The sequence below is a fragment of the Grammomys surdaster genome, unplaced genomic scaffold (assembly GCF_004785775.1).
Source record: "Grammomys surdaster isolate TR1022 unplaced genomic scaffold, NIH_TR_1.0 125941, whole genome shotgun sequence".
Classification (NCBI taxonomy): domain Eukaryota; kingdom Metazoa; phylum Chordata; class Mammalia; order Rodentia; family Muridae; genus Grammomys; species Grammomys surdaster.
In genome coordinates this window covers 2,975,623-3,002,486 of record NW_021620763.1, presented here as the reverse complement: position 1 = coordinate 3,002,486, position 26,864 = coordinate 2,975,623, and the positions used below count along the sequence as shown (strand labels likewise).

At 45.1% G+C, this 26,864-nt stretch overlaps 1 protein-coding gene across 1 annotated transcript in view; it reads left to right on the top strand.

Annotated features, from left to right (window-relative positions):
* The first annotated feature begins 7,965 nt into the window (after nt 1-7,965).
* Nucleotides 7,966-26,864, top strand: part of Vtcn1 (V-set domain containing T cell activation inhibitor 1) — a 62,743-nt gene continuing 43,844 nt past the window's right edge. The window contains exon 1 of the mRNA XM_028753039.1: nt 7,966-8,077. Coding sequence (XP_028608872.1) covers nt 8,046-8,077 — 32 coding nt within the window. The 5' untranslated portion in view covers nt 7,966-8,045. The remainder of the gene's footprint in view (nt 8,078-26,864) is intronic.

Sequence of the window (26,864 nt, the reverse complement as noted above, 5' to 3'; positions counted from 1 at the left end):
GAACGAAACTATTTCAGTACCCACCAAAAAGACATATTGAAGTCTTGACAACACCTCCCTCCTCAGGAACTCAGAATGTGACCTTCCTTGGAGAAAGCCTTGCTACAGAAGTAAGTATGTTTCAGTGAGATCTTCAGCATGAGTTACATGCAAATATCACTGGTACATTTTACAACAACCAGGAGAAACATCCTAACATATGTGCAAAGAGGACAATGTGTAAACAGGAAGGGGAGACCACCTCCGGGATAAGGAGAGAAGCACTTGCTCCTGGGCAGACTCTTCTAACAGAGTCTTCAGAAGGAACAAACCTGCCAGTACCTTCACGCCTCAGACTGTGCACCAACAGACACCAGCTATATCTGCCAGCTCTGTTACAGCTTGGTTACTATCTCATGTGCCACAACAGCCACCTCCAACTACTTGGGTGGAGATGTCTGGTTGCTGTTCTCCAGGGCAGCATCCCCATTCTGACAGGAAAGAGAGCTGTGGTCAGTTACTAATGTCCCCCGAGACCTAATGGGGTAGCACTGAATTTGGAGTCAGCTGATAAGAGATTCCTTCCATGCTCCAGTGTATTCTGCCTTAGTGAGGCTTGCAAACAAGATTACAAACAGGTAAGCCTGTGGGTGGCTTCCAGGAGTCTGTGTCTGGGCCCTTGGGCTGAAAGGGAAGATAGAGAGAAGGCATGGCGTCTGCCTCAGACAATGCTCCCCTCAAATGAAATATAGCACCTTAATTTTTCAGGACTGTGGCTTGAAGCCAGGGCCTTGTGCTTGCTAGGCAACTGCTCTATCTATCAGTGGACTATATTTCTAGTCCAACTCCTTAATATTGACTGAGTAACAGAAACCCGTACTGAACCCTTTGGGGCTTCCTGCAATAAGATTACAAGGTCTGTTCTTGCTAGCTCTGCTGAATATAAGATCTTTCCCCTAAATACACTTGACAATAATTGGTGGTAGTTTCAAAATAGCTAGTAGAAATAATCTTAAATCTTCTTCAACACAAAGCAAGGACATATGACCAAGGTGACAGATGTCCCAGTGACCCCAATCTGATCAGTTAAAACTGCACACATGTATTAAATGTCACCCTGCCCTCCATAAAAATAGATACATTTAAGTACTATGTGCCAACCACAAATAAAAATACATTTTAAAGATCTCCTTTAGCAAACAGTCTAAAAATTTCAAATCTTTGTGTACTAGTTACTCTTCGGTTGCTGTGATAAAACATCATGACAAAGAACAGAGAGACAGTATTATTCAGTCCCAGCGGTGTGTGAGTGTGTGTGTGTGTGTGTGTAAGAATCCATCACCGTGGGGAGCAGTGGGAGCAGGCAGCAGGCTTGGTGGCAGGAGCAGGAGCCTGAGAGCTTCTAACTTGAAATGCAGGCAGCACAGCAGAGAGAGCAAACTGGAAGTAGGGTGTACTTCTCTGTACACCCTAGTAGGGAGATTCTCTGTAATCTCACTGCCTGTCCCCAGCGACTTCCTCCAGCAAGGCTGTGCTGTACTGCCTAAGCCCTCCCCAAACAAACTGAGAACCAGCTGTTCAAATGCCGGAGCCTGTGGGGAATATTTCCCATTCAAACCACCACACCTTGCTAACCACAAGGTATTGTTTTTAGAGCCAGTCTTGAATTATACTAGTATATAAACGGGTGCCTGAAATGCGTCTTAAAACGTAGGGCTCTTGCTTTGGACAGCTGAGGGTCTCTATTGTGGTTTCCCTATTAAGACCCCTCCTGAAGATTTGTGTGTTAAAGGCTTCTTGATGGCTCCAACTTCACTGAGGGCTTCATCCATGGATGGGCTCAGAGAGGGGACTGTTAGGAAGAAAGGCCTGGCTGGAGGAAGTGGGTTAGTAGGCATGTCTGTGAAGAGTCTGTCATGCCTTGGTATTCCTGTCTTTTTATCGTTTCTCCTTCCTGGCTGCCATGAGGTGAGCCTCTCTGTGCTACCTCATCTGAAAGCCACAATATTGCGCCTTGCCTGAGGGTTAAAGTGGAGGAGATAGCTGACCTTGGACTGGAACTGTGCAGACGTGAGCCAAAAAACCTTGCGCGTATATAGCATGCCTTAACACAGTTCTAATTTAGAAACAAGATACCATTTTTGCTACAGAGATTAAGGTTGACTTAGTGTGTGCTGGCAATAGTGAAATGACAAAGGGAGTAGCTTCAGAAGCAGAGAACATCAGACAGAAAGGCAGAGAGGAGTAAAATGAGAGACTGGAGTGCCAGTTATCTATTGTTTAAGTAACAACCGGCCCCTAATGTAGTACTAAGGTACCAGCCACTATCTTTGTTCTCCATTGTGTAACTCAGGCTGAGCTGGAGGGTTCCTCTCATCTGAGGTTGTGTGTGTGGCTGTTATCAGTTGGCAGGTCAGCTGGGAGCTGGCGTTCCAGGGGTCTCCGCTGGAATGGCTCATGTCGTCCCCTTTCACATGGTGGCAGAGGGGTGCTCGGTGGCCACATAGGACATCCCAAATACCTAAGTACTCACCCTGAACCCTGTCTGCTAAAGTTACAAAGGCCAAGTGTTAGGGTAAGATTGCTCAAAGGCAGCAGTACAGAAACCATGATCTGAGGGGCCCTTGGTAGAAGACTGACTCCCCAACAGCTTTTCTAAGAAACTCCAGGCAAATGTCCTGAGACTATGGCAAAATTTGTAGGTAAGTTAGAAGTTTGGTCTTAGAATTCAGGTTCAAGAAACTTGAAATCTGGGGGTTGAAGAAATGTCTCAGTGTTTAAGAGCACTAACTGCTCTTCCAGAAGTCCCCAGTTCAATTCCCAGCACCCACATGGTGGCTCACAAACCGTCTGTAATGGGATCTGAGTCCCTCTTCTGGTGTGTGTGAAGACAGAGCATCTATACACATAAAATAAATAATTAAAAAAAAAAGAACTTTGAAATCTGCAGTAATTTTGTTAGTATGATTTTAATTCCATTCTCTCTCTCTCTCTCTCTCTCTCTCTCTCTCTCTCTTTCTCTCTCTCTCCTCTCTCTCTCACCAGCAAGTAAGACCCAGGGAAACACAAACTGGCTGGCTTTGGACAACTCGTTCATCTCTGAGGCTTAGACTCCTGATGTTCTAATACTCCTTTCCAAGGTTATTTGTGGTAAGGGTCATGTGAGCTCTGGGCCTTCTGTGAAAACTGTGAAAGCCTCATACAGGTGTGGATGCTCTTCCTGCCCCAGCCAGGCTCTGCTGTCCCAGGAGACATAAAGCCTGGTGCACAGGGAGATGTACGATACTGGGTGAGAAGTTTGAAGCCCAGCTGCGTGAATCACCTAAAAAGTTCAGAAGAGGGCTTTTTGAGTCCACATACATTCAATTTGTCTCTGTCACTTTCTTTCTTGAGATCAATAAAAAGGAAACAAATTTTATTTCGAAAAAAATTATTTCTGCTTCTCTCTTCCCTTTTGTACTCAAGCCTAAATGGCACCTTCCTCTCCCAATGCAGCATGCTCTCTTCTGCCCTTAACACTGTCAATCCAGCTCACTAGACAGCTCCAGGAAGTGCTTGATTGATGGGTCGCAGTCCAAACCCATCCCCCTTACCATCCATCAAGTGCTCCCGAGTCCTTTTATGTCTGGGTTGGTGCTAGGACCCGGTGACAAAGAAAAATATGGTTTTTATCCTCCAGGAGCTTGGATACCAGCAACGAGACAGATGTAGAAACAGGAAACAGGGTCATGGCTGTGCTCTGTGAAAGGAACAGATGTGTCTAGTCAACAAATATTTAATGATCGCTTGTTCGGTGCATGCCTTGTGTTAGTGTGAAATACAAAGGAGGTTAAGATGCCGTTCCTATTTTTATGGTGTGATTAGTAAAGGCCACAGACAAGTCAACAGTCGCAATCAGAGTCTCAGAGGTCAGCACCAGGGTCACATGGGAGAAGGGAGACCACAAATCTGTATAAAACAATGAAAAGGCAGGGATGGATTCCAGGTAGAGAGATCTACATACGGCTAGGCTACTTGGCCTGGTAAAGCATGGCACTTTAGAGAAAGCAGTGTGAAAATGCTTGGTCCACACAGTGCAGGGATGGAAGACAGCATGCATTTTAGAGTTCTGCATTCCAGAAATGTGTCAAATGCCCCCTAGGAGCTACCCCCCACCCCTGGAACAATGATACTTGTAAACTAAAATTTGTTTAATTAATTTATTTTATTATATGTGTGTATGTGTACATGGGTGTATGTATATTCACCATGTGTGTGCATGAGCCCACAGACATCAGAAGAAGGCATTGGAACTGAAGAACACAGGATCTGGGTACTGTAAGATGCTTTTAACTGCTGAGCCATCTTTCCAGCTCCATCCATTCACCCCAAAACAAAGAATTTCTTTTGATTTTATTTCGTGTGTGTGTGTATATGTGTGTGTATATATGTATGTATGTGTGTGTATGTGTCTGCATATGTCTGTGTCTCTGTGTGTGTGTCTGTGTGTAAGTGTATGTCTGTGTGTGTGTGTTTGTGTGTGTGTGTGTGTGTGTACTTTGTCGTTGCTGCTGTTTACACCAGGTCAGCTGGCCATGAGTTTCCAGAGATTCTTCAGTCTCTCTCTCCCATTGTCACTGTATTATTGAGAATTCAGATACAAATTACCGTGTCTGGCTTCACCTGAACTTTCGGGGGGTTCAAATTCAGGTTCTTGTCCTTGCACAGTGACCGTTTTACCCACTGAGCCATCTCCCCAAGCCACTAAATTATTTTAATAAATTTAATGATCTAAGTCAACTGGAAATAGTGGGAGCCTAGTTGTGTTGGAGAGTAAGATGCAAAAGGAATGTGTAAAGGAATTGCATGTATAAGGGAACGCTGTCATTTGAAATATCTCTCTCAAAGACCGTTAAGCTTGACCCTTAAAGAACCTCAGCATCTCAGTACACTCAGAGCCAGAGCCAGCAAAGAAGCCGTGAGGTTCAAGTGAGGCTTTTAGGGCCAGCCTTGATTAAATATGGCGGCTGTCCCGAAAGGGGGATAAGATGAGGAAGTAGCTCTGCAGAGAAAGACTCTGGAAAAGACCCCAAGCTGCTGTGGTGGGCTTCAGGAAACATGGCGCCACTAGTACATCATCCCAGACTTAAAGCCTTCAGAATCAAGAAGGGATAAAACCCTGTTGTTTGGGTTGCCCAGCCTGTGCCACTTTGTTCTGACCACCATAGCAAAAGTCATCAAGGAGGGAGGGTCCGGAGATGGCTGGATGGAGGGATGTGCGGAGCAAGGGAAGAGGGAGGATGCTTTCGATACCACCCAACTATGGACTGTGGAGACACAAAAGGCGTGTGACCTAAAGGAAAGCTTCCTTCCGCCCACGCAAGGCTGGGTGGAAATGCTGGAATTCCCTGTCACTTTTAAGAGTGAGCTGCCCTCCACCCTATCGTCAAACCCCATCGAGGTCAGTAATACTGAGGAGATAATATCTTTCCCTTCTGCACATTTAAATTCCAATGAGACCACTCAGAAATCTCCTAGTCCTCTGATAAGCATTATGAGCCTCTGAACTGTCCTTATAGCAAACAGGGCATGATGGTTTTTAATAATGTTAAGTGAGTGACTAATCATCCCCGTGAGTCTCCCTGTGCATGTCTTTCTCCTTTTGGATGTTAATCAATTTTTTATCTTTTCTTTTTAATCTCGCTTTGCAGGCTTATTCCCTTGACCTTTCAGAGGGCAGGAGGCACGTCCCTTGGCCTCTACCGCAGCCTGCAAAGTTGCTGTGTTCTGAGATCTGTAACGAGGAAGAGGGGCGGGGCTGCAGATGCAGATCTTGTCTAGTTATGGAGTCTCTGAGGGAGAGCCTAGTGGAGATGCTGAGTCAGCAGCTGGCTCTGTGGAGCCAGAGCTCAAAGGACGTGAGCTGAGGACACCGATGTTCAGGAGTCCAGACACAGGGCAACGGAAGCAGAGCAGTGGTTGAGGGCACTCTAGGGACCTGGTGCTGTGTGAAAAGTGGTCAGAGGACACAATCACAGAGAAGCCCATCACTTACGGAGAGTGAGGATGACTGAGCAGGGTGGGGGCATTAGCAGAGCCACAGAGAACAGTGTGTGTTCCTCGAGTGCTGGAGAGGGATCAGAGCTTCTGTCTTTCTCTCTGTGTACACACACACACACACCCACAATGCCCTTCGCCATTTTTAAAAATATGTTTACTGTTTCCATTTCACGGCCAGAACTGGAGTGAAGTCTGTTTGCTTCTCCAGAAATGGCAGAATGCTCTTCAGCGTTACATCCCTGTGGTGGTAATGCCCACTGCGTGGCCTGTGGGCTTCTTTAGCCAGCGTCCTTACCTTCCTTACAGGGTGTTGTGTACCTGCCCCCTGATAACTTCTCCCCTAGAGGGCTGTCTACGGGGCTGTTTTGTTTTCTTCCAGGACATTCCTCAGACCTTAGTGATGACGTGTCGTGGCTGGAGGAGTATTGGAGGTGGGGCTGCTCTTTTTAGGGCTCACTGAGTAGTTGGACCTCTGTGCCCATGCTCCGAAAGTATGGATCTAAGGAAACTATGGCCTCCAGTGACTTTAGCTTCCCAAACCCAGGAAGGACCCATCTTCATAGACACTTCATAGGTTCCAGGGCATTGCTCTTTGCTTATTTTAGGGGAAGGGAAAGCATGTGGAGTCTCTCCTAAACCCGCTAACTCCCTAAGAGATACTTTAGAGCCGTTTCTCAACCTGCGGTCACAACCCCTCTAGGGGTTACATGTCAGACACCCTGCATATCAGCTATTTACATTGGAATTCACAACAGTAGCAAAACTACAGTTATGAAGTAGCAATGAAAATAATTGTGTGGTTGGGGTCAGCACAACATAAGGAACTGTATTAAAAGGTCGTAGCATTAGGAAGGTTGAGAACCACTGCTTTAGGGAAAGGAAAGGTGTTCTGGAAATCAACCTCCCTGTGCTTGACTGTCAAGCTGAGTCCTCTCTTCTGAAGTCTTCTCCTCTTGCCACTCAGTCCTCTCTCCTCAGCTCTGCTCTCTGGTGGTTTCCAAAGTCCCTGATCCATTCTGCAATGGCTACAGAAGGCCCGGGAAAGTTACCTAGCCATCGAGGACATTCTCCTTCCAAAGTAGTATGAAGGAAGCAAGCTTCATTCCTTTGAAAGCATCCTAGGTTATGATCCCAGTGCTCAGGGGCCAAGGGAGGCAGGAGGATTGACAAAAGTTTGAGGTAGCCTGGGCTACATAGTAAACAGAGTGAGTTTCAAGTCAGCCAGCCAGGGTTACAGTGTGTGACCCATCTAAAAATCAGGAGATGGGGGGAGGTTGAGAGAGAGAGAGGAACAAACTACCTTGCAATGAAATAACAGAATGCTAATCCACTCACCTTGAACAATTTTCTGTGCAATATATTCTCAACATCTCTGGAATCTCAAAACTGATATAAGAAATGGGGGTAGGGTCCCCTCACCCTCTCACTGAAAGGAAACCAGAAGAGATTTGCTCACCTAGCTTTTTCAGAGATATTCAGTGGCACACCAGGGTTCTTGTCGCTTCAGCTCATGGCCTCACTATGGTGCCCCAACAAGAATCAGATGTATGAGAATGACTCTGTGAGGGACAACCCAGTCTGCTGTCTCAGGTCAGCACCAGCAGGGATCAAATGCATGAGAGAGAGACTTTATCAGAAGTGACCCAGCAGGGACCAGCAGTTCCACCAACCCTGCAGCCTCCAGGAATCCCTCCCTTAGCTAGCTCTTCCTTGTGCCTTGTGCAATTGGAAGATAACGACCTGTATGAATTCAAGCCCCCCGAGGAGGAGACTGGGAAACTTCTCCTCACCCTTTCATGGGTCAGGGCCTAGAAAGGCAACCCTGGGCCTTAGCTTCACGGAGCTGTTTCCTCATACCTGAGCAGTCCACAGCTACATGCACCCCTCCCAGCCTGCACTATTTAAAGACAGCACTCAGGAACCCAGTGTGAGTCACAACACCCAGGAGGGCAGCGGCAGGCAGGCAGCTCCACTCACCAGAATCTGGTTCCACACACAGTGGGACTGTGGGAAGGAACTCCCTCGCCATGGCTTCCTTGGGGCAGATCATCTTTTGGAGGTAATCTCTCTCTCTCTCTCTCTCTCTCTCTCTTTCTCTCCCTCTCTCCCTCCAGATTGAGAACAGGGATGGGGTTTTTGGGAGGTGCTAAGAACTTATGGGTTGTGCCACAGGGTCACACTTGCCCCCTTATCCGGTCCAGCATTGGGACAGGAAGAGGTTAATAAACAACTTTAACAGCCCTGAGCAACTGCCCAGACTCAGGGAAGGTTCTGGTAGGTGATTTATGATGAAAGGTTCATCCCTCCTAAGGCAGCTGTGGACTGAAAACTATGTGTGCCACACTGGGGACTCAACTGAGATGTCCAGGCACACTAAACCCGGTTTATGGAGCTGGAGAGATTGCATGGCGAGCAGGGGCTGGAGGTGAGCAGGCGGATGTGTTTCAATTCTCTCCTGAGGGCATAATGTCTCTGTATTCTCACACCAACTCCCAACTTCAGCCAGACCCCGGCTGCAAGATGGGGTCCCTCGTTTTCCCAGGAGAGCCAGGAGAGGAGACCCTGGTGGTTATTGCTGCATAACCTCTGGAAAATTAAAGTAAAATACAATAAAAAGAAGCTAGTCCACCTGCCACCTTCTGCTCCTCAGCTATATTCCGGGTGTCTTTCCCCATTAGGACATCATTTACCTTTCTGAGTGAAAAGAGATGGAAAGTGAAAGGGCTTTGTTGTTGTTGTTGTTGGTGGTGGTGGTGGTGGTGGTGGTGGTTTCTTCTCCACCCTACCCCCCATACCATGTAATAGGTGGAGATTTCAATGTCAGTCCCAACTCATTATAGTTTTTAGGAAGACATGCACAATGGTTCTAGGGGTTGTTTGAAGAATCAGTCTTCCAATTTGATGTGTCTTTTCCAGTTAAGAAAAGAAAAGGAGGGTGAGGTGGTAGAAAGAAGAGTGATTAACAATGAAAAGTGTAAAGAACATCACTTCCCACACAGTCTAGAAAATTCCTCCCTTGAAACAGAACTCCACCTCCCTCCCTCATGCTCAGCAAAAGGTGGGACAGAGGCTCTGCAGGATCAGCATGGGGGGGGGGCTCTGGACAGCACCCCTCCCTCACTGTGCTGGGCCAACCCCCTGAGGGGGTCAATCATCTCTGTCCAGACTTTTCAGCCTGTGTGAATGTCATTCAGAAGTGCCTGTGTCAGGAGCTAGCATTTCGAAAGCACCCCTTCTCCTGCCATATACCAGGTGCTTTGTTGACATCTTGAATTTCATTACCCCTTGTAAAGGTTCTTCATGACCCTGGAGCTATATATATAAGGGGTGGGGCAGCTTTAAACCCACTCTCTGAAAACGCTGTGAGGTGATTGCTCCTGCTCCCACCATGGCCTTCCTCCCTGTCACCCAAGCTTAGATCCCCAGGATGGGGAACAAGTGTCTCTGTTGTTCCAAGGTCAGGCACGTGGGCTTTCTAATAATACACTGCAACCAGCCTGACTGGTTTTGCTGGAGGATCAGCTAGAGGTGGGTGTTCAAAGTGTGGGTCCCCCACCCTCTAAGGTTTAGATTCCCATTAGGATCAACAGAGGCTCCCCTTATTGACCCTGGTTGCCTTGTTCACCATCTGAATGTTGCAGTTGCAAAACCAGGGACAAGCCACAAGGGTGACAGACAGGGAAGAGGGACCCTGATCATCTCAATGGACAGTAGATCAGAAAGCTTTCCTCTAGATACTAACAGAACCCGTTTGGGGAAGCTGGTACCCTCTCTCAGTGCCCACTAATCCTTTCTTTGCCATAACCCCCTTTATTCATGATAGCTCCTCTCAGTAGTAGTTCCAGGGCAGAGTTCATGGGCGGGCCTTCCATCCTCTGCAGACCCAGAAGATGGCTCCCTTACTAGAGTTTGATCCTCTCAACCTCTACCTCAGAATATGTGTGCTTCAGGGAAAGAATGCCGTGGTACATGGGGAGTTGTGTGATCCAATTCTCCTGCCATCATGGCTGTCCATGGCACCAGCAGTCACTTATGGACCATTTGTCAAGTGCTGCTTGGAGTCCAAGGGTGGAGAAGTTAGGATCACTTATCGGAGGGTGTTCTGTTCTGGTGAACAGTATAACTGAGTGTCTGTTCTCTGTTGGGTGTTGCATTACACATGGGGGCAAAGATGACCAAGATGCTGAAAAGGGTCTGACAATAGAGGAAGAGTCTCAGTGATCTCATTCCTTTGTTATGGGACGATAGGCTCAGGATGCCATGGGAGCCCTTCCTTGCTCGATGCATTGGGGAAGTTTTCCTGAGCCAAATATCTGGGCTGCTTCTTTAAACATGAGTTAGTGGGGACCAAGTTTTTAAAAAGTGAGAAAGATGCTCTACGTAGAGGAAATGGGCTAATTAAAACTCGTGAGCCAGCACAGAAAGCTGCTTGCTACTTTGTCATACCATCTCAAGATGAATGCTGAGATGTAGACAGAGAGGTGACACCAGGTCACACTTACTTACTAGACTGAGCTAGGGGTTGGGTGTTGGTGATGATTGGCCCTCAGAGATTCTCGAGCAGAGGAACCTGAAGTTTTACCTTGGAGAGGCACAAGTCTGGAATCAATGAGAGCAGGGGGAGGCAATTGTTACCTAAATAATAAAGTCGAAGAACAGAAAAAGGTAGTAGAGACTTGGAGAAGGGAAGTGGATTCGGGAAACATGAGGGAGAGAAGGGTACGAAACAGTAGAAGGTGGGGTGAGGGGCAGGTCCTGGAATGAGTTCCCTGGTCCTGAATGGGAAGAGTGAGCTGAAGGAGAGGGATGTGATAGGAGAAGTCCTTACATTAGGTGCATATTGAGTCTAAGGTTCCCCTGGGACCATCAGATGATGACAAGAAAAGCCCAGAAAACACAGGGAAGAAACTAGGAGGGGTCAAGCAAGGAATGGTTGGTTCCATGGGAGTGTCTCCTAAGAGCCCATAAGAGCACAAAGGGGCCAGTAACAAGGAGTGAAGAACAGTGATTTGTAGGGGTGGGAAGAGAAGGGACATAGAGAAAGGCTGAATATTCAGAAAGGTAGAGAGATCAGAACCAAGAAATCACAAATACAGCAAAGCAGATTTCCATAGGCCATCAAACCTGGGGAACCATGAAACCTCTCTAGCCTACCTCAAGTTATAGAAGACCATAGGACTGACGAAGACATGCAGTGAAGGAGACGACTGCACGGAGAAAGAATGGGTGTCTCTTTGTCATATGAAGGTGGCTAAAATCAATGATGGAGGCTCGAGCCAAGGACCCCTGGAACTTTACCCTGGAGTCTTTGTCTCCCGTTTCAAGCCATTCAGGCAGAATGCTTGGAAGTACCGTGCGAGCTTGCCTGGTGAGAGAATCTTACCTGGCAGAGCTCAGCCTTGGCCAGATAAACACTTCAAACCCCACAGAGACAATAGAAGATGAGTCCAACCTGTGTCTCTTGGAGCTTATTAAATGGAAGGCTCCGGGTTCTTAGGGACCCCATGAATACTTCTGTATCACCAGAGACACATTCTTCCTCGCCTCTGCCTGCTGCAGTGATTCTCACTTCTTTCAACAGCCAGCTCTGGTGCCACTTCAGCTTTGAAGTCCCTTTGGGATTTTTCTAGGCACCTTAATTGCCCCGTTTATGTTCCCTGCCAGACTTGCTTATGAATGTTGTTCCTGATGCTCATCTGCTTTCCTCACTAATGATCAGAACTTCTTCAAGATCGTTTTTGTCAGGAAGAAGGAAAATGTTATCACTGTAGATACTGATCTGAGCTCTGGCTTCAGACTGCATGGATCAATACCCTGGTTAATCATCAATGCTTACCTTATATCAGTGTCAACTTCCCTAACTGTAATGGGGATGATGACAGTACATAATTGCTGGGGTCGTGTGAATGACGTGTGATAATTATGTGTCTGATACATCCTAATGGAATACAGATGCCAACCACCACTATATACATTATATGCAAGTTCCTCTATAATGTTCATTACATGGCTATAAAAACCTATCTTCAATGCTATGACCATTTGCTTTTCTATCCTTGAAACAGATGTAGTGAAGGCTTTGAGGACCTTTAAAGAGCAACATGTGCATGTGTGTGTGTGTGTTTGTGTGTGTCTGTGTGTGTGAAATATGCACGCATGCACACGAGCATATAGAGACTAAAGGACATTGGCTGTTTTCCTCTATTACTTTTGATCATAGTTTTTACATTTGATCTTAGCTGAGATCAGATAAAGGCTGAGAAATGGCATCACTGGTTACCAGTGGTCAGAGGTGGAGTATTTGTTTGTTTGTCAACTTGATACAAGCTAGAGTCATCCAGCAAGAGGGAATCTCAGTTACAGGATTGCCTTTATCAGATTGTTCTAGGCAAGTCTATGGGACATTTTCTCGATTAATAATTGTATGGGAAGTCCCAGCCCACTACGGGTAGTGCCACTCCTGAGCAAATGGTCCTAGGTTCTGTAAGAAAGCAAAGTGAGCACATGATGAGGAGCAAGCCAAAAAGCAGTGTTCTATGGCTCTGCATCAGTTCCTGCCTCCACGTTCCTGACTCATCCGTGCCCTGACTTCCCTTTAAGGTAGATGGTAAGCTGTAGGATGCAATTCCCCTACCCCTGCCAAGTTGCTTTTGGTCATGTGTTTATCACAGCAATAGAAAACAAACTAGGGCAGCTTCTTACTGAGCCCAAGGCTTAGTTTTTTCTGCTTGGCTGGCTAGCCAGTGAGCTCCTGGGCATCTTCCCATCTCTGTCCCCCAATTCTAGGATCACAGGCACACTTGGCAATGCCTTACTTTTACTTGAATGTTAGAGGTCTGAACACAGGCCCTCTTGTTCATAGTGCACTCTTATCCACTGAGTCATCGCCTCACTTCTCAAGAGAGTCTATTTAACAACATTATCTTTACAGAGGTTTCTTTGGGAGGGCAGGAGTCAAATCTGTCATACCTTTCATATCTGTCTATGAATCTGAGACCCAGTCATTTTCTAAGCCTGAGGATTTGAGAGTGAGATTACTCTATGTCTGACTACAGGGTTGAAGATCTGGGTGTTGTAGTGAGGGGCTTCTTTGTAAGTTTGGGAAGCCCTACTGTGTGCCCAGCTCAGCATCTGTGCCTTCTGATGATAGAGTGTTGAGAACAAATGTCGACCTGCCCTGCAGCCAGAGAGGCTAAGTCTCCAAGGGTCGAAGGATATTCCAAAGATGTGACATATTGGGATAACCAGGGGACTCAAGGTGTTTGAGCTCAAGAGAAGTGCAAACAAAGTGCTTTTTATTTTTATTATCAAAGCAAGCAGACCTTGAGGTGACGATTACAGTTAGATTAAGCAAAGACAAATACATTGAGAGAATATATCTGGTTTTATAGGTCTTATTATCTATCTTTGGTCATGTGAAAAAGAGCCAAGAATATTTTTTCCAGGCCTTTGTTGTTTCAACAGAGGTAATGTAAACATGTCAGGACATTTTTAAAAGGTCCTTGTTTTTAAGTGCATTTACTTATCATAGTTTATGTAACTTTTTTTTTTTAAAGAAGGCTGCTTTGTGGGAAGAACATTTTGTTCCCTGTCCATTCATAGCTTACAGTAAGGTCACAGCTGTCTTACCCAGGCTCCACCCAGCAGAATGCAGTTAGAGCTATGGGCCAATGATCAAGCATTCGGTAATGGTTCCTTAGCTAAACTGCCTCACACTCCTAGATATCTCCATTTCATAGGGGCAGATATGGAAGCACAGTTATTGCCTCTCCGCCAGCCAATCCCGGGAACACACATGTTCCTAGCTCATGCCCTATACTGAGTTATAGAGATAATTCTCCTTCCAACCAACTTGCTTCATTCTTGCCACTAAAGCAGAACCCAACTCAGTACTGGCAAAAACTCACTTCCTGAGTGACTACCTGGCTGGCTGACAGGGATGCTCAGCTGAAGCCAGAGCTCTCTGTTGGTTTTGTAATTGCTCTAGATCAGGAGTTCTCAACCTGTGGGTTACAACCCTTTCAGGGGTCGAATGACCCTTTCACAGGGTCACTTAAGACCACCAGAAAACACAGATATTTATATTGCAATTCATAATGGTACCAAAATTACAGTTATGGAGTAGCAATGAAAATAATTTTATGGTTGGGGGTCACCACAACATGAGGAACTGTACTAAAGGGTCACAGCATCAGGAAAGTTGAGAACCACTGCTCCAGATGATAAACATAGCTTGAACTTTGCATCTGTATACTCCTCAGACAACCAAAATGAAGTGGGTAGCATGATGTCATGCTGTTAAAGACTCAGAAAGGGATGTTTTTAAGGTCCCATAATGTAGTGACCTTAGAAAACAGCTGTGCCGCCCTAAGAAGACTGCTTTACCCAAGCACCAGGGATTTTCACCTGAGCATCCAAAGCCTCGTCTATGTTTACTCTTGACGTATGGAAAAAATGGAGAAATACTGGAGTTAGCCTGACTGGTCCATCTCTCCATTTCCCTGTTGTGGGACCTAAATAAGCTATTCAACTCTAACGTCTACTCCTTGTCAGTAAACTGGATGTTAATACTTTCTTAGCCTTCAGGGTTGGTGTGAAAGCTAAATGAATTGATAAACGACAGACCTTGTCGTCTTGCAGTGTTGGCACTAGACAGGTCCTGTCTGCTCTGGCTGAATATCTCCCTCCCTTCCTACAGTTTTAGGGAAAAAACAGTAACTTGGAGGGAGGTAGAGTCAGGACCATTCTAATAACCTTTGTGTCTAGAATGTTCTGGTTTTCACTGGGTCAAAGTAAGATATCTTATTTTTAGTTCTTGCTCTGTGAGACATAGGAGCATTTTCTGCCTCTGGAGACATTGACAGGGTGGACTTGAAACAGCACACCTTGCCACAGTGACCCCAACATTCCACAGCAGCAGCAACACCCTGGAACTGTTGGAAGAGCACATTCTCAGCCCCTCCAGGTCTACTGAACTGGAGTTGGCTCAGCGATCGGCTCTCAGTAGTCCCTCTGGGAGCCTTATACCAGCTGGGGCTCACAAAGCCCAGTAAGCTGGCTCCACTCAAGCCTTTTTCATCCCAGCAAAAGGGCAGAGGTTTAGTCCAGGAGAACATAAACTCCACCTGAGATCAGCTATCATGCCTCATTTCTTTTAAAGATATATTTAAAAGAGCAATGGATCAGTGTTGATAGAGATGAAGGCAAATGCATGAGTCTCCACGGGTAGGAAACCCCGAGTCTCCATGGATAGGAAACCCCAGTTCTAGTTATCTTCATCTTTGCTTTTTGCAATTCCAAAACTAGAGTACTTCAAGATTTACGATGACACCGTTTCCAGCCCATTTCTGCCCGTCCCAGCATGACACTAACGGGAGAAAAGTTTCCCCTCTTTCTTTTTCTATAGATTTAAAATGATAAATTTCAGGGCATAAAAGCCAAGAGGAAGACTTGAGAGGCAGCATCAATAGTATCTGGGCTCGTCAAATGGCACCTTTTATCCACCTATCCTGATGCCTTGCTGTGGTTTCTTTCCCCTCCTGCTCCCAGAACGGTTGTTCCAAGGATCCCATCTCTGTCCTCTTCAGTCTTCTTACAAACCCATCCTTTCTCCCCACCTTGATCTCAGATAATTGTCTGGTTCCATCCCTCACCGAGGAAATGGAAACTAGCAGACAGGTACTCCTTCATCTCTTCATTTCCCTGCTGCCACATTCATGGATGCCCTTTCCTCTGGCCTCAGGCTGGACGCCTGGGTGCAGATTTACCCAGCACTATCAAAGGTCAGTTCCACACGCTCCCCATCTCTCATCTCCCAGCTCCTGCACTTCCAATACCCCAGTCAGCACACAGCCCAGCTGTCAGGGTTTTCCATTGTAAAAAGAAAAAGAGTCTCTCAGCCTCATAACTGCTCTGTCTGTCCACCTCATCTTGTTCTTTCCTCCTCAGCAGACTTTTTGCAAGACTGGTCTACAGGGATTGAGCTGATTGGTATCCTGGTGGTTCTGAAACCAGTAGAGCTAACCTGCCTGTCCATTCCTAGATAAATTACTTTCTAGCTGTTTGGCCTTGGGTAAGTTACTTATCTTCTTGGTGCCTGGGTTCTGGACCTAGGAGCCGTATCTGAGCCAATACCACAGGACCCTGTGGCAATTGTGCAAGTTGCATTTGATAAAGCACTTAACAAACCCTCATTGCCAGCTACCTGTGCAGCTGTGATTCCCACCACTTGAATTTTTCCTCCTCACGGAACCAAGATGTTACACCTGTCAATGCCTCGTGTCACCTCACATTGCCATGCCCAGTACTGGCTTCTCTCTTTTTCTCTTGCTTGCCTTTATAACAGCTCTCAATACAGATGCCATGTGATGTCCTGGAAACACCCCTTCTTCATTTTCCATGACAGCAGTCTCCTGCTTTCTTGTCCTTTCTTTCTTCACCATGACATGAGCCCCCAGCTCTTGGAGCCAGCCTCTGCTTCTCTACCCCCATGGTAGCAGTTAGCATTCTGTAGCCAGGGAACTTGCCTCTAGCACAAGAACCCAGCATGTTGTTCTTGTGCTGTGTTTGATGATAGATTTTTTTTTTTTTTTTTTTTTTTTTTTTTTTTTTTTGCTAAAAGGCTCCAGGCTCCAGGAGCAGGATGTGACAACACAGGAACGGTCCTCTTTACAGTGGCTGGCATAAAGTGCTATAAGGCATGGGACAGTAAATCAAGTAAACAGTAAGCACAGCTAGGCATGGTGGCTCATGTCTGTGATCACAGGCCAAGACAGGGTGTCTACCATGAGTTTGAGGACAGCCTGAACTCTATCTCAAAAAAACAAGAAAGAAATTAAAAAAAAAAAAATAAGCAAGCACTATGTGGTATAGGAAGGAACATCCTGTAGACCCCAGAATAGCCTCAGTCAAATGCCCTTAAAGTTTGGGACATTTCTAGGCAAGTCCTGATGGAAAGCCCTGTGGAGGGTGAGTTAGGTGAGGAATCACACCAAGCAAGAAGCTGATCTTTGATTTTTGCTTCTACCTGTCCAAAGAACACAGTTCCCATCTGCTCCTTCTTCTTTTCTTTGAAGGTAGGACATGTCCTGGTGGCCGTCTCTGCAGTTAAGGAGAAGCCAGTGAATGGGAAAGTTGAACATCATCCTATTGGCTTTAGGCCAGGTGACCTTCATCTAATATCTTTAATGTAAGCTTGTGGGGATTTAGCAAAAGCCAGCCAAGTTCTGCCTTGCTGCTGCAGACACCTTCACCTTGGGGCCAGCTCTGTGGGGCTCCCTGCAGAGGGGCTCTACCTGGTGCTTACTAAGTCACTTCCCTCACAAGGACACCACACAGGAATATGGGGGATTCCTTGGCATCAGCTTACGTTCCTTATCATCCTGCCAGCAGCTTGCCAACCACTGCTGGCCCAGAGCTTATGAACTAGGCTGTGTTTGGGAGTAAGACAGAGTTCAGAGGGGAAGATCAGACCTCCAGCACATCCTTTATGCAGAGAACTTCCCCCACTGAGGTCTGAGGACAAAAGGGTCCTCTTCAGTTATCTGGGCCTCTCTGAACAACCCTGTGGTGCTACTGTATTGAGTGTCCCACAGGCCAGGCTTGCCTGAAGGTCATGGGCAGAGGGACTCCTGTGCACGTGAATAAGTTCATCTTCCGCCAACATCCTACAACTGTGGCAGCAGTGTCGTGAATTAGAAGAAGAAGACACTTTCCATGGCAACAGGTTTATGAATGGCAGCCAGGTGCCCAAATGAACCCACGAAACTACCCTGAGTACTAGCTATAATCCTGCATTTATGCTATGAATGCTTTCTGTTTTCATTTGGCCTTGCACATGTACAGTATTTTGAAACATTTGAGATTTAATGTTTGGGGTCTTGCTGAGACAGCTAATCGTCATATGTAAAGAGTGTGGCTATTTCAAAGAAAAACCTTACAGGTTTTAAGAAAGGAGCTCTTCAGGGCTGATAACTCAGTCACTGAAGCGCTCTCTGTGCCAGCACAAGAACCTGAGCTCAGATTCCCAACACCCACATAAAAAGCCAAGCAAGGCCGTGCATGTCTGCAGTTCCCACACTGAGGAAGTGGACAAGGGAGGATCCCTATAGATACTCTTGCCAAATCTTTGAGCTCCAGGTTCTGTGAGCCTGATTCTGCCTCAAAACACAAGGGGAGGGACAATAGAGGACACTGACTTGAGCCTTGTATACTAATGTGAACGTGTGTGCACGCTCCTACACAACTATGTGCTTACATGTGAACAAACACATGCATACCTTAAATGCACACATATAGCATTGTGTGTTGGGCATGCCTGTGGGTTTTGGAATCTATGTGGGTAGGCTTCTTTCTTCTGGGTGAGGAGAAACGTGGGCTGTTCAAAGGGTGTACTTTAGGTCTTTAGAAGGTTACCCACTGATGACTCTTCTCATCTTTGTGACCTGATATTTGATAAGAAGCAACTTAAGGGAGGAAGGATTTATTCTGGCTCGTGGTTCAAGGGAATAGAGTCTACTGTAGTGAGAGCCGTGTTCATCTGTGGGTATAAGGATAGGTATTTAGAATACAGTTAGAGATCACATTTAATGATTTAGGAAAACAGAAGGTTCTTCTCTAGAATTGAATCTTCAGCTATGGGTGGTTGGTTAGGTTAGTCAACAGGGTCAGGAAATCAAGCTGGCAGGAACCTCCGAAGACAGCAGGAGTAGCAGGACGTGCTCACTTCTCAGTGCACCAGTGAGTTGGGAGAGAAGAATGTGGGTACTCAGCTGGCTTCCTCCTTTTTAATTCAGTCTAAGATGCCAGTCCATGGGATGACGCCATCCACAATCAAAAGCTGGTCGTACCCCCTTCAGTCAATCCTCTCCAGAAACACCCTCACGGATACTTCTAAGGCTTTTATTAGTGCCTTTGGTGTTCTTAATCCAATCAAGTTGGCAAATTAACCACCACAGACCTTCAACACTGCCTAGATCAGTAAGGAGGCTAGAAGGTCTTAACGTGGTCTTAGAACCTGGTGGTCTTTGAAATTACTCTCCTCTCTGGAAAGAAGGGAGCATTGGGATTTTCTCGGGGGATAGTCTGGTATGGACTGAATGAATAATGGGTACCCTGCATTTTCATTAGTAGTAGTCTCCATCTGTTGCAAAAAGATGCTTCTCTGATGAGGAGTGAGAGCTACATTTATGTGTGGGTATAAGGACATCATATTGAATGGCTTAGGGAAATGGAAGTAATAAGTTCTTCTCTAGGATCTATGACCTATAGGTGTTTGGTTAGATTTACAATGTCATGCGTGAGTAGACCTTAAGTCCATTTAGACAGCTGTTAGCTGCCCCCAAGATAAAATGTCACAATTGCACCACTGGAGATACCTTGTTGGTTTGGTCATGGTTATTCACAGCTTTAGAACTGTCAAGGACTATTGATTGCTTCTCTCTCTCTCTTGGTAGCCTACATAGCAACCTTCTGATGCTATGAGCTAGTCCTCAGGGAAGAGGCTTCCAGGTTAGTTCCAGCTTGATTCCTCCAAGCCCTGTCTCCAAAGTGTGTGATAACCTTCAACTACAGGCTCTCACATTCTTCTCTGGAAGGCATCAAGGGCAATGGAAACTGCCTATACTTTCTGGAGTCCCTTGGATGCCCATGACCAAGAATCAAAGGGAGGTTTCCCATGCTTGGGCTTTTGTTAGTATGAATGTTGGAGTATTATCATCCTAAGTGGTATAACTCCTTTGTGTGTGTGTGTGTGTGTGTGTGTGTGTGTGTGTGTGTCTGTAAGTAAGCTTATAAAACAATATGTATGTTTCTCTATGGCTTTAAAAATACACTTAGTGTGATTTCTCTCTCTTCTCTCTTCCCTCCCTCTCCCTTTGTATAATTCTCCTTCCTCCCCCCATTTAAAGTGCCCCCCATTTTCCCATTTCCCCCTTCATAGCACCTGTGTTTTACTATCCCATGTAATGTGTGAGTTTGTTTCACTGTGAAATCCAATTGTAATATTTCCTTAAAAACCATCCATGGATTAATTATTGGAACTATTTTCTTTTCTGTTTCTTCCCTTTTAAAGCCAAACTACAAATAATTTTATACAGTTGTTGATACTAGGGAACCCTTTTATAGTCTGTTTTTGCTACTAAACATTTAGGTTATTAAAAGTAAATTTGAAAAGAATTTTTGCTTACTGACACAGCAGTCATAACTCTATATAGTAATCTGTTTTTGCAATCCTACCCAGTTACAAAATGACATGTTAGGCCACTTGTACTAGTTTCTTTTGATACCGATACACAATTGCTCTTGATGGAAGCAATTTATGTTGGCTCATGGTTTCCATCTTAACTTGGTCCATGGCAGTGGGAATTTAATAGTATAGCTTGTTCACATCTTGAAGGAATATAAAAGAGAGCTTTCAAAGGCCTTCCTCTATTGATCTACCAGCCAGCTTCACAGCCTCCCAAAACAGTAACACCAACTGTGGTTCCCACAAGGGACATTTTTAGATCCAAACCATAATGATACCATTCTTCCTGGAAACTTGGTCTCAAGACCTGGTGAGATTTCCCCCATTTCTGTCTTTTTTTTTTTTTAAGTCTTTCAATTCTACTCAACCCAGTGTCTAGTTGGATGTAAGCATCATCTGGGTCCAAGTCCCAACAGGTATGACTTGGGTACTCAGTAGTGTTTATATCTAGTATCTAAGACAGTGCTTCCCAAAGTGACATCAATCAACTCTTTCCCCAGAAGAGTTCTGTAGTCAAGCAAATTTGGAGGTGCTGAATGACATCATGTTTGGACATGTGAAACCGCTAAGGGCTGAGAGCGTTAGTTTGAGTTTTTGTTGTTTTGTTTGCTAGTCAGTCAGACCTTTGTGACTCCCTGGACCATTCGTGTCTGACTCCCTCCCTCCCCTCCCCTCCCCGACCCCTTATCTTGTTTGCTGCCGTCCTGTCAGCGATATACCAGGGAAGGTCCCTGGAGATGAGAATTATGAAAAAATCAAAGCCACATGTATTAAGATGGCAGTAAAGAAATTACTAGGTGGCATAATTAGAAACACCAGGGCCTTGCTATGTAGCCCGGCCCATCCTTGAACTTGCAATGCTCCGTTCACCAACCTCCCAGCTGCTGGCATTGGAGGTATGTGCCACCATACCTAGCTGCTCAATTGTTTTTGACCAATATAGTCATAATTTCAGATGGTTTAATCTGGCACAAATGCCTCTGCGGCATTCATCATAGATATCAGTGCTAACAGCTGAAAGAGTTCTATGGAGGTAAAGAAACTGTTATGATGAGCCTGGTGTCATCAAAACGCAGTCTTCAAATTTTATATTTATTAGTATCCATTGGGACACCTTAGAGTTACTAGGGTATAGGAAAGAATAGGAAAGAATAGCAACCATTGTTACATATACAGGGCTTGCGGGTGTAGAAGGGAAGCTGAGATACATTTACCCTACAGAGGAGTTTTATTGGCAGTTACAGCATCCCAGCATGCAGTGGGAGAGTTCTTCAGGTCCCAGGGAGAGCTTCATTAATTGAGATGGTCATCATGGGTAGCATGATGGAGTCCTGAAGGGAAAGCGCTTTCAGTACCCCTCAGTTTCTCCTCATTTCTCAAGGATTGGAAGAATGAGAGCCCTGACCCACTGCCTGGAAGGGAGAGTCAGATCCTTCATTTCCAGGGAATCAAGAGGGTTGCTTGATCTTCTAAGCTTTCAAGGGTGAGCTCATTCCATGTGACCCAGTCTACATATGAGAAGTCAAGAAAGGACTGTTAAAAGTCTAGCTACTGCTGGGCATAGTGATACAAACCTTAAATCTCAGCACTTGGAGGCAGAAGCAAGAAGATCTCTATGAGTTCCAGGCCATCCCGATTTATATAATGAGCCCTGGGACAACCAGGACTACATAGAAAGACTGTCTCAAAAATAACAACAACAAAAATCTAGTTCTAACTCTAGGCCATCTTGGGTCTGAGAAGTATGGAGGTAGTCAGGCTTTGCTTGTAGCAGCAAAGGGGGCGGAGGGAAGGACCCAGTTCTTGGAAAGCTGAAGGATTGCAACACCCATTCTATATTAGCTCTCTAGAGACAGCTGTAGGGGGTGTGGCTTGATTTCTGGTAAAGAGAAAGGAGCAGCCAGACTGTCTACAACTTAAAAATAAGTATATATACGTAGAATATATATTATATAAAATATATTAGTAGATATATATAACATATAAGTAAAACAATACAAAGCATATTACTGAGTAAATCCCAGGGCAGCATCAAGAGCCTAACCTGACATTCAAACAACATGGTTGAGCAAGTGCCCAGTAGACCATGGAGATTGGAGTTTCCTTCCCAGAATCCCACACATTTCATACCCAAAGTCATCATTCTTTTCCGACTTCCCCCTCTCCAGCAAGTCTTTTTTGTTTGCCCTGTTTTGTTAGCCCTGTGCTTGTATATGTCTAACCTGTGGCTTTCTTTCCTCATTAAACCAGAAGGAAAATCCTTAGGTAGCATCAATGGCTCACCTCAAATGATTTACTAGACAAACATAGGTATTATTTTGACTTCCCTCTCATTATTATAATTGCTAATTAGTTCCTTTTTTTCAGGAAGTGGTTATCACCTCAGTGTATGGGTGTTCAACTGATCTGCCTGAAACTACAAGTTGAATTAGTCTAGATGCAGGAAGCACTAGATCCACCAGCACTGGCTACTGATGCTTGGGTGGACACTGAACACTCACACAGCCAGAACTTCCCTATTGTCCAGAATTCTTTCCCCTAGAGAGCCTTTAACGCAGATGCCTGGGTCTTATACTTCCCACAGGTCATCAGTCTGAGCCACACTCTACAGTGACTAAGCATTTTGACAGTGATTGTCAGACACGTTTAGGAATAATAGTGGTACTCCAGGAAAGTAGAAGATGAAAGGTGTTTCTCCTATGAGAACACATAATTAACTTAATGATAGTAATTGCCTATAGCTTGGTGAGGTTAAATGGTATGAACTAAGGCCCTGGCAGTTTTGTGTCCTTACAGCAGAAGGCACTACCCAGAAAGGGTGCGCCTAGGATTTAAAAAAAAAATCACAAGGAAACAAGCCCTTTTGATTTCTCATGAAGTGGAAACAAAGCCTTTGGCTTAGGCTCCCTTCCAAAGCAAGCAGTGGTGAATCTTGACCCTGCCGTGTCCTATTTCAGACCCTCGGGTCTCGTTTGTCCTGTAACTGTGGAAGTCACGTCACCTTAACCATATGCATGCAATGCTCTGAGAGCAAGAGGAGGAAGCCATGAGAGCCGTGGGTGAGGGAGTCATGGACACTGCTCCTTCTTGTCGGACGTCTCCTTCCAAGTGTAAACTATAATCCCATGCTAGTCTGTGTCTCGAGGTTTCATATTATCATCTGTCAAAAAGACAGTAAGTGTTCTCACCGTGTGCTCCAGTGAGAACTTTACAGAGTGCAGACCACTGACCCGGGCATCCGTTCTGACAGCGTCCTGGGAGCACGAGAAGGAGAGCTGATGGCTTGTGTGCTTTCTAAGAGAGATGTCAGACCTCAAGTAATGTGAGACAGAGGATGTAGGACGGTGAGCTCAGGACGTGGGAAGTACAAAAGATGACCATGGGAATGATGTTGATAGCCACACAGCACCCCTACATGACCAAGCATGTCTACATGTTGCTCTTTGGGAAAAAGAGAATGTAAATAAGGCACTAAGTCCCCTCTACCTTGAACTTCAAAAAGCAGAAGCGTCCCACATGCCCACTGTTTGTCTCCTGTAGACTCAGTTTCCAGAGTCATATGAGAGACACAGTCTGACATTTTGAATCTTGCAGAATTATGTCACCTCTGGAGGTGGCCTTTTGATGGGATTGACTCACTGTCCTGCTACCTCACAGGTAATCACAGCTTCTATTGTTGAGATCCTTCTGTGTGCTAGCTAGCCTCTGTCTCAGAGTACCACGTGCATTATTAATTTAACAAATGTTTATTGAGTAGCTTCTAGGAGTTTTACATTATTTATTTATTTATTTATTTATTTAATTCTTTAAATTGAGCCTGGCACACACTTTCTAGGGAGGTGATCATGAATCAATAAATGCTGCACACCTAACTAAGCAAGCCAAGTGTCCCTCTCCTGAGCCGCATCCCCAGGCCCCACTTACCTTAATAAACCCTTTGTCTGATAGCAAACATTCATTGTCCAAGGCAGAAAAGCATGAGACCTACATTAATGTATGTGGCCTAGCCACTAGCTTCACGGTTTTCTACCCTCAAGGAAAATATGCTTGTGAAGAACAGAATTGCAAGATGGTGACTTTCATGGCTCCCCAAAGGTGTCACACTGTGAAGCGCTCAGATTATCAAGAAGGGTTGAAGTCCTAATCACTGGGGCAGCTGGTAACAGTACACTGAGTTAGGGAGAACACACGTGCTCACTTAAGTGAGGAAAAATACCGTGCATGTAATTTATAGCACACATTTGCTTGGGAATGGGCTCTCGTGAAATTTCTATTGAGTGCAAACTGTTGGCCTGGCAATCTGTTCTAACAGTTCCAGGGAAGCTTGCGTTTGAGAGGTGACACTTGAATCTAATCTGAGGTATCAAACCTCAAGTAACTTAAGGGGGAGACATTTAGGAGAGGGAAGCCAAGATTTTGAAAAATGAAACACATTTTACCTCTGATGTTCCCACAGTTTACAATGTTAGAGATTTTCCTGCTTACTTCTTAGCCTTCTTCCCTCTTCTCCCTACCACGGCGTAGCTCTGTTGAAGTGTAACCAATATGTGGAGAGCCTGTATTTACCACATATGTGACCATTTGATCTACACTGTGGAATGACAGTACTCCAGGTAGCATTGTGCATGTGTATGTCTGTGTAGACATGTGAATGTGTAAGTGTTTGTGTGTGTGTGTGTGTATGTGTGTGTGTGTGTGTGTGTGTGTATATATATATATATATATATATATATATATATATATATATACTGTATGTGTGTGATACAAACACAATCTACTCTCTCATCAGGTTTTGAGGGTCTAATATCATTAACCATAACTGTGTATTAGGTCCCTAGAACTTATTTGCCTCGTATATGAAGCTGGTACACTATGACTAATATCTTCCCATTCGCCCACCACCTCTCTACTTACGTGCAAGCTCATATTATTTGTCTTGTGTCTATATTTTTTCACCTAGGATAATGTCCTCCAGGTTAATTCATGTCGTCACAAAGGGTAGGGTTTTCTCCTTCTTAAGGTTGAATAATACCCTATGGTATATTTGCCTCACACAGTCTTTGTGCATTGAATAGCTGATGAGCCTGCAAGGTGTTTCTGTGTGGGAGCTCTTTGAAACACCACATCTTATCTCAAAAGGTAGGGGGTGGGGTGGGATAGTACTTCTTTAAGGATTAGTGACATTACACTCCATTTCATAACCTTTTAGTTGGTCATTTGGCCTCATTGCCTATCAAAAGTAGGTTATTCAGGGGTTGCTATTGGCTTGTGTGTGTTCCTTATGTGTTTTGGACATTAACCCTTATCAGATATATAATTAGCAAATATTTCTTCCTTTATGTGGGTTTTCCCTTTACTTTGTTGACTATGTCCTTAGTGATATAGAAATTACTTTAGCTTGAAGCAGTCTCATTGACTCCTTTTTGCTCTTAGCGTCATATGTTTAACAGTCATCACTAAAACATCTGGGTATTTTTCCTCTGTATTATTGTCCAGTTGTTTCAGGCTTTCAGGTCTTATGTTAAGTTGTAAAGCCTTCAAGTTCATTTTGTACGTATGAAGAGGGTGTTTCTGGATTCCATCATGATCAACCCTAGTCCTGATAGTTACAGCCTTGTGTTCTCCTACATAGGCCAAAACTCCTGTAGAGGCACTATTGTCCACGACGGCTCCAACATTAGTGTTGCTGCTGGAGAATATGGGGGACCATCCCGTTCCACCACTTTGCTGATGTCAGTTCCTCAGCCTCCTCTCTCTAATTCGTGGCTCTACTCTTAGCAAGGTGTTTCCCACTCACCTGGGCATCAGTGGCTAACGAGAGAAAATGTCATGGTAAACACTTCACCTGGGAATGAAACCAAAGACAGCTATTTCTTCTAGTTTCTTTATTGTCATCCAAAGAATAAAAGTTACTGCAAGGTGGCAAAAGACTTGCAGGTCCTCAGGGTCATCAGCTCCCCTAACACCTGATGCTGACCTCAGCCAGGTCTGAGGAGACAATAGAAAATAGATACCCACAGCCGTTTCTTTCTCCTGTCTCCCCGTGCTCCAGCTGACAGCGATGAATCCATAGAAGAAAGACCCACAGAGAAGTCTGAGTGGACTGTGAGGGACAAGACAGAAAATATACAGCAGGGGATGAAAAGACGGAAGGAGGCCAGCGCTTTCAGAGAATTGGGCAGGAGGTGCCTCATGGAGGAAACATCTTATAGAGATAAAGGTTGAGAAAGTGGAATTTTTTTTTAAAGGAAGGTTTGCTGTTGTCTTAGTTAGAGTTTTCATTGCTGTGAAGAGACACCATGACCAAGGCAACTCTTATAAAGGACAGCATTTAAATGGGCCTGGCTTATAGGCTCAGAGGTTCAGTCCATTATTATCATGACAGGAAGTATGGCAGCATCCAGGCAGGTGCTAGAGGAGCTGAGTATTCTACATCTTTATCCAAAGTAAGCCAGGAGTAGACTATTTTCAAGGTGGCTAGGAAGAGGATCTCAAAGCCCACCCTAGTAGTGACACACTTCCTCCAACAAGACAGCACCAAATAGTGCCACTCCCTGGGCCAAACAAACTCAAACCACCACAGTCGTGCATTGCCTATAGA